The sequence below is a fragment of the Rhamphochromis sp. 'chilingali' genome, assembly GCF_963969265.1.
Source record: "Rhamphochromis sp. 'chilingali' genome assembly, chromosome: 11".
Lineage (NCBI taxonomy): Eukaryota > Metazoa > Chordata > Actinopteri > Cichliformes > Cichlidae > Rhamphochromis > Rhamphochromis sp. 'chilingali'.
In genome coordinates, this window is record NC_137938.1 from 24,557,635 (window position 1) to 24,572,137 (window position 14,503).

The 14,503-nt window shown below is 39.8% G+C and overlaps 1 protein-coding gene across 4 annotated transcripts in view; it reads right to left on the bottom strand.

The window, feature by feature from the left end:
- Nucleotides 1-14,503, bottom strand: part of fam131bb (family with sequence similarity 131 member Bb) — a 31,521-nt gene continuing 17,018 nt past the window's right edge. For all 4 annotated transcript variants that reach the window (XM_080896580.1, XM_080896579.1, XM_080896578.1 and 1 more), the window contains 4 exons: nucleotides 14,275-14,415; nucleotides 11,173-11,480; nucleotides 10,141-10,404; nucleotides 1-3,646 (listed from right to left, as the gene is read on the bottom strand). In XM_080896580.1, the coding sequence (XP_080752706.1) occupies nucleotides 3,431-3,646; nucleotides 10,141-10,404; nucleotides 11,173-11,480; nucleotides 14,275-14,415 (929 nt within the window). In that variant the 3' untranslated portion in view covers nucleotides 1-3,430. The remainder of the gene's footprint in view (nucleotides 3,647-10,140; nucleotides 10,405-11,172; nucleotides 11,481-14,274; nucleotides 14,416-14,503) is intronic.

Genomic DNA, 14,503 nt, shown 5'->3' on the forward strand with positions numbered 1-14,503 from the left:
GTTTATTTGCTCTTTCTCCACCGGAGGAAAAGGAGAGGAGGCAGGTAAAAGGAGCCGGAGGGTCAATAGGAGGTCGTGCAGGAAAAAGAGGGGAAAGGAAGAGAAACGGGAAGAAACAGAGAGTTGACAGAAGAGAGAGAGAGGGGGGAGCACGGAAGAACCATCCTGTGACAGCCATCCAACAAGCATGCATAGGTGGGAGTGTTATAAGTGTTCACTGGTATCACCAGTCACACTGCCTCATTTCAAACAAATCCAATTTTATGCAGACTTTTACAGAAGCCATCCAATTTTATACAGCGTTTTATACAGCAGTTACTTTTTTTGCCAGACACTTCCAGATTATAATTATCAAATTCCCTATGACTGATGTGAAAACGTCAAGTTATTTTTCTGTTTTTTTTTCTCTCTTTTGTTGGCAGTGATTTTTCCAACAAGACAGTGGACATCTTACTGTACACAGACAGACATACAGACAGACACAAATATACAGAGCAGATACAAAGAGATAGACGGAAAGGAAGAGAAGGAGCAAGGCAGAGGACCAGAAGCAGGTTTTGAGCATCATGCCTGCAGACAAGTTGTAACTGTAACTGGAAGATGGCAGTAGAAATACAAAAAGAGTGACTCAACTGCAAACCAGTAGGTTAACAAAGATGTGATCAGTAAACCTTAACATCCACAGAAATATTTTTGGCTTCTTATTATTTGTTTATTCATTCATTGAGATTTAATTAAAAAAGAAAAAAAAGAAAGAAAGCAACAACACAAAATAAATAAAAAGATAAATAAATAAATAAAAATAACCCAAAGCGAAGCAGTGTCTATAATGGAGTTCATGCATGTTTCCTTGTGATGTAGCTTATTAGCAAACAGTCAAGCCCAAATAAGCTGCGATGGTCAAAGAAATATATATAAAGCATTGGTCTTTCCACCACATTACGTCATCTGACTCATTAAAAAAAAAGATACTGCTCCCAGAAGGGTTGGTACCCGCGTGAAATTATACTCTGTACAAGATGTCTTATTTTTCCTCCCCACCAAGTAATTTTTCAATAAATAAATTAATATTTGCCATTGCGTAAAGACATTCTGTTTGCAGTTTTGAGCAGTCTTCAAGTTGTTTTTGTCACCTGGCACTACTGAAATTCTTGAAGTTTTTAAAAACAGTGAGCTGCCAAACTGCTCCATCTCTTCTTGGTTTAAAGTGCTCAAAACCAGACAAAACGAGAGTGCTTTACAGCCGTGACACCTACTCTAACTCAGAATTCAGCAGGTCAGTAGAAAAATAAACATTGTCCCCAACATTGCATAAAGAAGCAATCAATAAATAAATTCATTCAAGTCAATAAACCATATATCTTATCATCTTAAAAGTTTCTCACACAATCATCAAAGTGAGAGAAGGTGCTCCTTCAACAGAGAAAACAGTGGTTTTGTAGTGTCGTAAAGTTTTGTCAGTGAGCCATGCACGGAAAGTCCACTTTGTTCACCGCCGCTGTTTAACTCCACGTCTCGCTAGCAAACACCGTCCTTCCTCCAGTGAAAGAAAAACAAAAACCCACAAAAAATAAACCATGCTTGTCAAACATCCAGGCAGCTGCTTCACAGTAAGAACGATGAGCAGGAAGACACCGATCTTTTCAGCTCCAGTGTTCAGTCCTTATCGTCCGCTCTATTCCCTGATTGGCTGACTGAATGGCAACCTTCTGTCGCCGTCGCCAAACTTTTTCCACCGCCGATGATCTCAGCGAGTTGAATGCCCCTCAGTTTGATTCGATCACCCAACTTAAAACACAACATCCCTCCCATTTCCTCCGATTTTGTCTTTGTGTTGTTGCACACAGAAGAAGAAAAAACTAAACTTTGCTAGGCTAAGCTGTGAGTTTGAGAGCAATCCCCAAAATAAGGTGGGACCCAAGAGGTGTACAAAAATAAAGAAATCATACTGTAATAGAACAGTTGTGATTGTGAGCGAGAGGCAATTTCTTTATTTACTCAGAATATTTACATATTTGTGACAGAGCTGACACTGATCTGGGAAGCCAGTGTCTCGCCTGCCTATTGCTGGTTACAATTTAGATATTCATATCTGTGTGTGCGTGTGTGTGTGTGTTGTTGTGGTCTTGGTGAGCCAGCAGTGAATCCACTTTCCAACATGGTTGAAAGACTCCCCCACTTGTTTTTGTTTCACAAAACAGAACAGCGCTCCCTTCTCTCTCTTGTGGACCACGGAGGAGGCATCAAAGCAGCACTCGTGTACTGCCGCCTGTCTTCCAGTACATTCAAAATAGTGGTTATCATCCTTTATTCATCGCGATTACGTCTATGGAAAAAAAAAAGCAGCTGAGGGTTCGCGTTGTCAAGTGGCTCGGTTTTGGTTGTCGGTGAAAGCTTTCAGAGCGGAAACTGGGTAACCTCAACAGTCCAAAGGGAACCTCTGATCTGTTGGGATTGCATCAGTGCAAAAGAGATTCACATATGCAGCTCTTTGTTTATTTCTGAGTCATGAAAGCCACCGCTCAAACCCACCGCAGGCCCACTGCAGGGCCACTGTGGCCACACCTGGGATACTATGGTTCAGTGCAAAGTCTATACAGAGCTGTATAGTACAGGTACTCCATAGTACTCTGAAGAAACATGCATACAGAGAGACAGAGTAGGAAGCACGGTATACAGTACAATCCTTATCTGTGCAGGGTTTTTGGGTGTCCAGTCAGCAGGGCGAGCCTGTCCCTGGATTGTGCCTCGGGGAAAACGGCATTTCACTGAAATGCTGAGATTTTCTGGGCCTACTTCAATCATCTGTGAAAGTGCTTGGGTTGCCAGATGTAAAGTATAGTGCATGTGTTTGATGCAATGGGGAAATAAATTTGACTAAACTCTATCTTATGTGTTGAATAACAGCTGTAAACAGAGTAGTTCTCCCACTGGAAATCTCATATCTTATCATACACTTATACATAGATTGTTGTCCTTTTTTTTGTTTCTTTTATTACAAAATTATTGTTATTTTTTTTATTACTTTAGATTTCTATTATCATTATTAGATGATGACAGGGTTGAGTTGCTTGTCTCATAAAAAGCATGCATGTTTCCATTCCCCTCTTTTTTGTCTCAGTGCAGTTTCCCGGTGGATATAATTCACTCGGTTGGTGCTTCTCTTCCGCCTTCATCTGTCTTTTCTTCAGTTACCTTTGGGATGTAAGGCTTGCAAAGAAACAGGTGTCCATTGTTGCATCAGCTCTACTGTTATTGGGAGTCCACCAAATCTATTTCTCACCATTTTGAAGAAATGACCTTGCAACCAAAAAAGTTGTGGTTTTGATACCTGAAAAGGAACAGAGTAATAGAGATATATTGTGTTATTATGCTCATTTCTTGCTGACTCCCCAGTCAGTTCTTCATTTGTCTCTTGTCTGCCACAAACTCAGTTGGCTGCCACAGAAGCAGGAGGCCCCTCTTCTGGCTCTTCCTTCTCCTCTAGTGTCTGAATGAGACCAGAAGTGACATCAGACAACTTCCGCTCTGTGATTGGCTCTGCTGGCAGCTGCCCCGGACTACTGCCACCAGAAGCATCCCCTTGTTGTGTGGGTGGAGTCAATGTGGCCGACTCTTGCTCCATGCACAGTGCCACATCTTCTTCCTGATCAGGGCAGAAAGAGTGAAACACACAAGGTCAACTAGATGACTAACTTATGTATGTGGATAGATTTTTACCTATTGTCCTCTTCAGTAGTGAAAACAAATATTTGATCCCCTGCTGAATTTGTAAGTTTGGTTACTTACAAAGAAATGAACAGTCTCAGGTTTTTATGATATTTTCATTTTAATGGAATATCACCCCAAAATCCAGGAAACACATTATATAAAAGTTATAAATTGATTTGCATAGCATTGAGTGAAGTAAGCATGATACGTATAATCATTCAACCAATCAATCAACCAGTCAACCAAGCAACCAATAACAGAGGCACTTGATCTCAATTATGTGTATAAAGCACACTTGTCCACAGAGTCAGTTTCTTTCTTTCCAGCCTCTCCGCCACTATGAAAAGACCAAGGAGTTGTCAAAAGATATCGTGGATAAGATTATAGACCTGCACAAGGCTGGGATATACTACTAGACCATCAGCAAGAAGCCTGGTGAAAAGGTGACAACTCTTGGTCCAACTATTTGCTAATGAAAGAAATATAAAATGACCATCAATTGCGCTTTTCCTGGAGCTTCACTCATAAGATCTTGCCTCATGTTTTGAGGATGATCATGAGAAAGGTGGTGGATCAGCCTAAAACTACACAGGTGGAGTTTATTACTGATCTGAAGGCAGTTGGGACTACAGTCCCCAAGAAAACCACTGATAACACACGCCATAGGGTCCCCCCTGCTCAAGAAGCAACATGTGAAGATCGGTCTTAGGTTTTCTACTGAACAGTGAACAGTGTGGTCAGATGAAACCAAAACCTTTGGTATCAACTCAACCCGCTGTTTTTGGAGAAGAGAAACAATGAGCCAAAGCCAGTTTCCAGACCTCAGTCCTGTAGAAAATCTGTGGAAGGAGCTGAAGCTTCAAGTTGCCAATGGGCAGTCAAGAAATCTGAAGGAATTAAAGTTTCTGTAAAGAGGAGTGGGCCAAAATCCATCCTCAGATTTCTCCTACTGTATCAGCTAACAGACTGATTGGCAAATATGAAGATCACCGTGACGCATCAAAGTACACTTTGTCAAGACAGTCTCAACTCAAGGCCAACTGTCAAACTGTTTTGAAGCTTGCAATACATAATCTTTCTCTGCAGACCTCAAGTCAATGCTGGTTTAAAGTCAAGGTTTCCAAAGTCCAAATAATTAATTTTTAATGGTAAATGGTCTGCACTTAGCATGCCTTTTAACTTTAGCTGTGTCTGCAGAGCTCTTTGCAGTCATTCACACAGACATTCTGAAGTGACTTGGGGTTCAGTGTTTTGCTCAAAGACTCTTAAATGTAGTCAGAAATCGAATGACCAACCTATCAGCCTCTCTGCACTATAATAAAACACTATTGGGATACATAATAGTCCGTTTTTAGTGGCTGTTACCATTTTCCCCCTTTCCCCCCATTTCTCTCAGTAAAATTGCAGTTATATTGTGACATAAACAAGTAGGAACAAGCTTACTACTCTCTAACAGGTAGAAATGTTAGCATGTTTGTTGACATGGGTGGAAAAGCCAATGAATCTTTTCCTAAAGCTTTTTGTGCTACCATGATACCACTGTAGGTTGTCAAAGTCAAAAATTATATTCAATATATCCAATTGGGATAAAAACAATTATTGTGTTATATGATTGTGTTTTATAGGGGCAGCTGTAGCTGAGGATGTAGAGCAAGATGTTGACCAATCAGAAGATCAGTCACGACGCATCCATCAGAGTTTGGCGTGTCTGTGTGAATGTTAGATAAAACCGCTTAGGTGTTGATTTGTATGAATGTGTATGTGATTGGGTGAATGAGGTTCGTAGTATAAAATGCTTTGAGTGCTCAGTTAGAACAGATAAGTGCTACATAAGTACCATTCAGCATTCAGTCCATTTATATGGACCAAAATAATTGTGATTACGGTTTTTGTCATAAGGAAGAGCAGCCAATCCTATACCACTGCTTATTCAATGATGGATTGCCAACAAGAGCTCAGCTGCTAAAAAGTGTTGCCTTCTTGAGCTGCACAGCAAAATCAACCTGAAGATGAGGACTTCATGAATTAGATATATAGGTGACTGATTGTTTTGTGCATTAATAAGGTTGCTCCCTGCAATTTTCATGAAAACTTTCATAGCAGTCCCTTTTGCTTCACACCTTTTACATAATTTATCCCCAAAATAACTGAAGTTTGGAGGCCTGTCGCAACTGTGGTTTTCAACTCTCCTTCTTGTTTCCTGACATTTCTGCTATCTAATCTATTCAAATTTTTCCATCCCCAACTTTATCTTATTGAGGCCACAAATCTAATATTTTTATCATCAGTTAATGTTGTCATCAATTCAGTCAAAATAATGGAAATGTAAAAGTATATGTCTTCGGCAGGTCAAAAGTTAAAAAATCCATCCATTCAGTTTATTCCGCTTATCTAATTCAATGGTCAGGAGGCCGGAGCCGATACCAAGGTAGGGTACAACTGCTCAGGTTGCCAATTTTGTCGCACAGCTAACACAGAGAGACAGATAAGCATTCACACCTATTTCACCAATTAACTTAATATGGACGTCTGTGCACTGTGGCCAGAGTGCCCATATAGAGCCCACACAGGTACAGGGAGAACATTCATTTCATTTCATTTCATTTATTTGTTCATTTTCAGGCACAACAAATACCTATATTGAACATAAAATGCACAAAACAAAAAACAAAAATTGCCTGAAAAAGGAGTGAGACGAAGAAAACTTATTAAATCCCACCCCTATACTCACTCATCAACAAAAAAAACAAACTTCCCGCAGCTACGCCCATCATTGCATACAGACCCATCAACAGCCCCGGGCACATACAAGCATCTAAACGGCAGCTCGCAAACAACAATTAGAGCCTTCATAACTGAATACAGAATATATAAATTATAAATTGCATTACCACAGGTAACAGGCAGTAATAACTACAAGTAACAGACACACATACATATACATACATATATATCTGCACACACATGTACATATATGTACATACATACGCACACTTTTTTTTTTTTGGAATCCATACCAGCAATGGTAAGAGAACAGACATTACAGAGCACACTAAAAGCATCATTGAGTATACTGTGACCAGACCAACTGTTTGTAGAGAAATTTAAATCTATGAATATTTTTGCATTGTTTCAATTGTAAACTCAGACTGTTCCAGATTTTCACACCACATACAGACACACAAAAACCTTTACGGGTTGTTCGAGTTCTGGGTAATTTGAATTCTCCAAAGCCTCTCACATTATAAACCTTTTCTCGAATTTCAAATCTAGTTTGTAAATTTGCCGGTAAAAGTTTAGTAAAAGCTTTATACAAAATTATGGATGTATTGTAATTAACCAGATCCTGGAATTTAAGTAACTTTGCCTGAAGAAAGAATTTGTGAGTATGATCTAGATAACCAGCCTTGTGAATAATACGCAGTGCTCGTTTCTGTACTGTGACTAATGGATTAGTTGTATTTTTATATGTGTTTCCCCACACTTCCACACAATATGGAAGATATGGAAGAACCAGAGTACAGTACAGAGTACGAAGTGCATCTTTATCAAGGTATGGTTTCACTTTGTTCAAAACTGCGAGGCTTCTGGAAATTTTGGTTTTTATGTGTCTGACGTGGGGTTTCCATGAAATTTTGTTATCAATTACGACTCCCAAAAATTTGTTTTCACTCACATTATCAATTGGTACACCTTCAATGATAATTGGTAATTCTACATTATATTTTAAATTACCAAAAAACATTGCTTTAGTTTTATTTATATTTAATGATAATTTATTTATGTCCATCCATTTTTTTATTAATTTTAGCTCCCTGTTTACGGTCATTACAAGATCAGCATAATCATCGCTACTGAAAAATATGTTGGTGTCATCTGCGAACAGTATGAGTTTAAGTACTTGAGAAACATCAAAAATATCATTTATGTATACATTGAAAAGTTTTGGTCCCAACACTGACCCTTGGGGAACACCACATGTAATACCAAGTTTCTCTGAATGGTAATGCCCTATGCTAACATATTGTTCCCGACCCGTTAGGTAACTTTTTAACCAGTTACCAGCTTTCCCTCGAATACCATATCTTTCCAATTTATCCAATAATATTGAGTGATTGATTGTGTCAAAGGCCTTTTTGAGATCAACAAAAATACCAACTGCATATTTATTTTTATCCAGTGTATCAGTAATTTCTTCTACTGCCTCAATTATCGCCATTGAAGTGGTTCTTTGCGTTCTGAAACCATACTGACCAACATTTATTATTTGATGTTTTTCAAGGAATTTTTCTAATCTTGAATTAAAAAGTTTTTCTAGAATTTTTGAGAATTGAGGCAGTAGAGAAATAGGCCTATAATTGGTAAAACTGTGTTTGTCATTACTTTTATATAGTGGTATTACTTTCGCAATTTTCATTTTTTTTGGAAAACAACCGGACTGAAATGATAAATTACAGATATATGTTAAGGGACTAGCAATATTCAGAATAACCTGTTTAACTACAGACATATTTATGTCATGATAATCCATTGAAGACTTACTTTTACATTTTAATGTGATATTTATTACTTCTTGCTCATTTGTAGTTGAGAGGAACAGTGAAAAGGGATTTGATGTTATATTACTGATATTTTCATTTTTATGACACGGGATGTCTGCTGCTAGTTCAGGGCCAACATTTATGAAGAATTTATTGAAGCCATCGACAATATTACTCATGTTGTGATTTTCACCATTTGCATCAGTAAAATATTCAGGATATGATGTTCCAGAAGATCCTTGTTTAATTAAGTTGTTTAACACATCCCAAGTTCCTTTTATATTGTTTTTATTTTCATATAATCTTCTTCTATAATAAAGTTGTTTGCTCGTTCTTATAATATCAGTCAATTTATTTCTATATGCTTTATATCTTTGTTCCACTTCTTTTGTTTTTACTTTGATGAACTGTTTATACAGATTGTTTTTCTTTTTGCAAGCATTAATAATTCCTTTTGTGAGCCAAGGACTTTTTATCTTTTTTTTCTTTGTCATGTGTTCGTTTACAGGACAATGTTTATTGTACCACATAGTAAAAATATCTAGGAAATTATCATAAGCCTTGTCCACATCTGACTCTTCATACACCGAACTCCAATCTTGTTGTGCTAAATCGAAATTGAAGGCATGAATTGCTTTTTCATTTATTGTTCGCTTTGCTATCATGATCTTGGTATCTATTTTTTTTAAATCACAGTCACACAAAGTAAAAACTGGTAAGTGGTCAGTTATATCACAGACAAGCAGGCCACTATTAATTTGGAAATCCATGACATTAGTAAAAATATTGTCAATAATAGTGGCGCTATGTGAAGTTATTCTGCTTGGCTTTGTTATTGTTGGATATAGTGATAAGCTGTACATCGTGTCAGTAAAGTCATCAATGGCTTTTAACCTTGTTGGATTTAGCAAATCAATATTAAAATCACCACAGATAAATAGTAATTTTTGGTTCACCGAAGCAAACGTTTTTTCTATCCATTCATTAAAAGTGTCAATACTTGAACTGGGTGTCCGATATATGCAACTTATTATAACATTTCTCTTTTTGTCATTCATAATCTCAATAGTCAAACATTCCAAAATTCCATCAATAGCCATAGACATAGTTGTTACAAAATGAATATTCCACATGGGAAAGCCCCATCTGACCAGCAAATCCTAATCCAGGACCTTCTGGATGTGATGGTGTTAACCCTTCTAACAATCATGCACATACTCGCACCCTGATCGATGTCTCGGGGGAAAAATGGGTTCAGTATCTTAACCAAGAACACAGCTGCCCGGCTAGCGTAATAAAACTTTTAAATGTACCCAAGGAAAAGCTAGAAATCCTCACTTTCCTCTTTTTGCCATTTCCCCCAACCATCCACAGCAGATGACTGCCCGTTCCTGACCATGGTTCACTCAGAGGTTTCTTCCTGTCAAAAGGGAGTTTTTCCTTTCCAATGTTGCCAAGTGATTGCTCAAAGGGGGTCGTCTAATGGTTGGGGTTTCTTCTGTTATTGTAGGTTTTCTAGCTTATAATATAAAGTAACTTCAGGTGAATGTTGTTGTGATTTGGTGCTATGCGTACAAAGAAAACTGCACTGAATTAAAGTACTGGCAGACAATTCTTTTCAAAAATGTCAATCAGTATCCCCTCTATTGACAAATTGATCTTAGATTGCTACACGTGCATAAAATCAAACCAATCTTATGATTAAATGATTCGAGACAAAACTTTAAGTACAGTCTGCAGATTTAAAACAGAAATGACACACATGTTGCAGTAAGCAGAACTAAACCTCCAGTCTGGTGCCTCTGAGAACTCGCTTAGAAAGCTACAAAATCAAATATTAATCACTGAAGAGATAATTTTATGTAATGCAACCCCATGTTCAACTCACCTTGACCTCCTCCTCCTCCTGCTGTTCCAGTAGCGGGGAGTGTTCCGTTCCTACTATCTCTTCACCAGTGGGAACGCACAGGCTTGGCTCCACTGTCGCCGCCACACCCATGTACCCGCCGGCTTCTGCCTGATAGGTTTCCATCTGCCCCGTGTTCCACAGATCAACCAGCGGAGGGTGAATTTGATGAACCAGACTGTGGATGGTGCTGTTGGGTGTTGCTTGCAAAGAGTGGTTGGCACTGTGTAGCCTGTGCTCCAGAGACTTGAAACACACAGAAAAGACTAATCAGTAAAATGTGAGGAATGAGCAGTGCGACCTGTTTGCCAGCTTGAATGTTTCATGACATGCTCCCCATGTCAGTATGCAGTAAGCTGACTTTGTTTTCCTTAGGCAACAGAGGTGATATGCAGATCTTTTTGTACAGTATAAGAAATTCCATCCTCATGCATGGAATTCTTTTTATTTTTGTTTAAAAAATGATTTGGATGCGTCCCTTTGGAAGAATGTCATATTTTTGCAGGTTCAGCTGAGCATTTAATGAGGGATTCTTGACAAGAGTGATGACTCAACAGTGTGAGGTGTGTCAGCGTTCACATCAGATGCGGTTGAGTCATTGCTTAGGCTAAAATCTTTTCTATGAAGTAATGCAAAAACAAAAACGAATAAAAGGAGATGATTAGATAGAAAAATGTCGAGTTAAGATTATTTTGTTGAATTTCTATTTCCACAGTCAAGAGCGAATTTCAGACTGAGCATGAAACCCAGGAGGTAAGAGTTTCTGAGAACATGTTCTGAATAAAAGCCCAGCTTTTTTAGTCTATAAATGCTGTGATGTGTGGGTTTGTTCATGTGCTGTACTTGTGCCTATACAAAAGTGAACAAATAAATAAAATAATGTGTTGATAGATTTATTTTACCAGACAGTATTTTATAACAACCATCTCTGATACTCAAGCCTTACGCATTAGCAGCAACATGTAGTGTCTCATTTGGATTAAAACCCAGACGGCGGCACTCTCAATCAATCACCTGCTGTTGCTGATACTGCAGAAGCTGCTGTTGGTGGTAGTGCTGAAACTGTTGGATCTGCTGCAGCTGTTGTAGTTGACTCTGCTGGAGAGTGAACTGCTGCTGCTGTTGCTGAGACAGGAAGTGAGCTGCGGCCTGCCCATCGTAGCCCTCCGTACCCATAACGTAGGAGCCAGCAGGGGGAGACGCCACAACGGAGGGATCGTTGTTGATGGGCTCCCAAGCGTCAGAAGAGGAGAGGCAGTAGTGGCCCTGGGAGACGTATGTGTGAGGCCACACCTCCGCTGAGGAGTGGTGCAATATCTGATCTGCAGGAAATAAAAAAATGTGGCAGCTGTTAGCACTCTTCAAAATGGGGGCAGCAGATGGACGCAGGAACACTGTGTTTTATGATTTTTACAAAAATCCCACTTTTCAAATTTGCTGGAATTGGAAAAAGAATGAGCAATTTCTTAAAATCTTGAAATTACGACTTGACCAACAGTTAAAGCTAATAGCTGTTGAGATAAATGTATATCTGGCTGTTAACTACTCTGAAAAAAACTCAGCTGAAATCTTTCCACACTGGGTGAAAATGTTATGACAGAAACTCTCCAGTATGAACCGAACAGAGTTGAACACTGGCACACCTCGCACTGTTGAGTCATCATTTTGTCAAACTGTATAGTGCAGACAGAGCTTTGATTGCCTCCAGTGTTTCTTACTCAAAGTTGGAGGGCTATAAAGTGGGCTCACAGCCACATATTTTGCCAAGTGTCTGACTTAAAAACGATGGGATCAGTTAAGACGAATGCATTCAGGGTGCAGTTAAGAAAGTCTATTTTAACTCAGCAAAGCACTTACTCTAATTTTCTGCATTCAGAAGTCTGTGCTAAGGCAACATTGCAGTAAATTGCAAATATCCAAAATCACTGTTTATATCGATACAGTGTCTGGGTTTACCTTCCAAAAGTTCATGCTGGAAACTGAAATGGCCTAAAGTCTAGAGCAGAGGTGTCAAACATAAGGTCTGAGGTAGAGTTGGATGTCTCGAGACCCGTCTCGAGACCCGTCTCGAGACTACTTTTACGTGGTCTGGGTCTTGTCTTGGTCTCGACAGACTTTGGTCTTGGTCTTGGTCTTGGTCTTGTCTTGGTCCTGATCCCTCGGTCTTGTCTTGGTCTCGCTGTCTCGGTCTTGCTGTCTCAGATTGGCATAGAGGTCAGGAGATTTGGACTCAACAGTATCCATGACACACAAGGTAATGTTCGATAATGTGTCATTCGCAAAAGCATCAGCTCTAAGAGCCGTGCTTAGAGAGTTAGAGAGTGCTTTGTAGTGAATCAGAAGAGTCGACTCCCATTGAGCGAGAGCCAGCTCCTCACTTAATTTCCTTTAGCTGCTCAGGTCTCACACAGTGGCTCAGCTATGCTCCAATCCCTCCATATTGTGGCCAATCACATGCGAGGATATAGGATAATATCATTATGTGAAAAACAGAGAGGGTGAGAGACGCGACAGTCAAGTGGAGCGTGCGTCTGTCCTCTCAGTGAGTGAGTGAGACAGTAGACAGCGGTGAGGAGGGCTGTGCGAGTGCATCGCAAAGACACATAAATATGCCTGACACCCGTAAACGAAGCAGCATCTGGCTGCAGTTTAAAGACTTTTTTGTCTTGGTCTCGTCTCGACTTTGTCTTGGTCTTGACTCAGTCTGTCTTGGTCTTGGTCTTGTCTTGGTCTCGATAACCTCTGGTCTTGGTATTGTCTTGGTCTTGGTTTAGGCGGTCTTGACTACAAGTCTAGTCTGGGGTCTGTGAAGGTTCTCAGTCATCCAGGTCATCGTGGTCTAAGGAGCTTGGAAAGAAGAGCATCTGGACTTCTTTAAGTTGCTTGAAGTCGTTTCGCCTCTGATCCGAGAAGCTTCTTCAGTTCTAAGGTCAAATGGTGGAGAGTCCCAGATTTAAGCCCCGTTGGAGTGTCCCCCTAAGAGGGACAATTGACCCCCTAATGATCCTCTACCTAATCACACGAGCCAAGGTGTGAAAACGGGTGTAGGTCAGAGTTTCGGGTGAACTCATTGCGAAACCTGGCCCCGCCCTATCATGCAATTTCCTGAGGTCAGAAGGCCCAGGATGTGAGTGGGCGTTAAGGCATCTGGGAAGGGATCTCAAAACTGGATTATAGATGGTAAACAGTTGGTGTAGTAAACCACCACCTCTGTTCAAAGATGGCTATTCACAGTGGACATAGATAGCTTCTTTCACTCCTCTTTCAAACCAAATTGTCCTCTCTGTCCAAAATGTGAACACTGGCATCCTCAAAGGAGTGACCTTTGTCCTTAAGATGCAGATAGACTGCAAATGGTCCATCCCCATCTAAAGTCCAGACGCTTTTCTTTCCAAGCTCCTTAGAATAAGGTCTGGGGGCCAGAAGTGGCCTGCTTAAGTCTCCAATCTGGCCCACTGGACAGTTCTGGAAAATGGAAGATTGGCATAAATTCCAGACTTCTGTGTTTTCATAAGTTTTACAGCTTTTCCTACTGGTTTGAAATATACAAGTAAATAAGTAATAAGTAAATAGGAAAGATCCTGTTTTTACGCCATCTACTATAGAAATTTATGACTTTTACAGTGGGTTCATTATAAAAAATTAAAATTAAAAAAAAGCCCAAGAAAACAAAAAGAGGACATTCAGTCAATTAACAAAACTTTTCTGTTTTATGATTATAGGACAGTCTGCGCAACGAGCTAACAGAACATTTTCTCTAAATTTACCAAATTATTTCTTGCAGTTTATGGCCAAAGCAGCACTTTCTTGTCATGTAAAGAAAGCAGTGCATTGTTTGTTTTATTAAACTTGCTTACGCTTACAGAAAGAGGAGTTTCACTTGTCCAGGCAACTTACGATCAGAGCGGGCTGTCTGTTGGCCACAATCTAAAGTGAGTTTGACATCTCTGGTCTAGAGAGACGAGACGCTGTAACACAATACTCTAACTACTCTGTTTAAAATTGATTTGCCACTTTCCAACCTCTTCCATTTTCTTACTCATAAATGATGTGGCTGTGTTTCACCAACAGCTGTTTCCTGGACTTTAAGCCTCAGACATATTTGTAGTCCTTTACCTCGACTGGTGATGCTCTCCTGGTTGACCTCACTGAGGTGAGCCACGCTTCCCTGGTTTGATCCTGACTGCGGAGTCTCACCATCCATTGACGACCACGCCAGGAGCGTTGCCTCTGAGATTGCAAACTGCTGCAGGATGCCTGAGGTGAGAATTCAGAGGGCAAGTCAGGATAATTGTTACTAAGACCTGCAGTACCACTCAAGTGGCTGATGACAGTTAATAGGGTG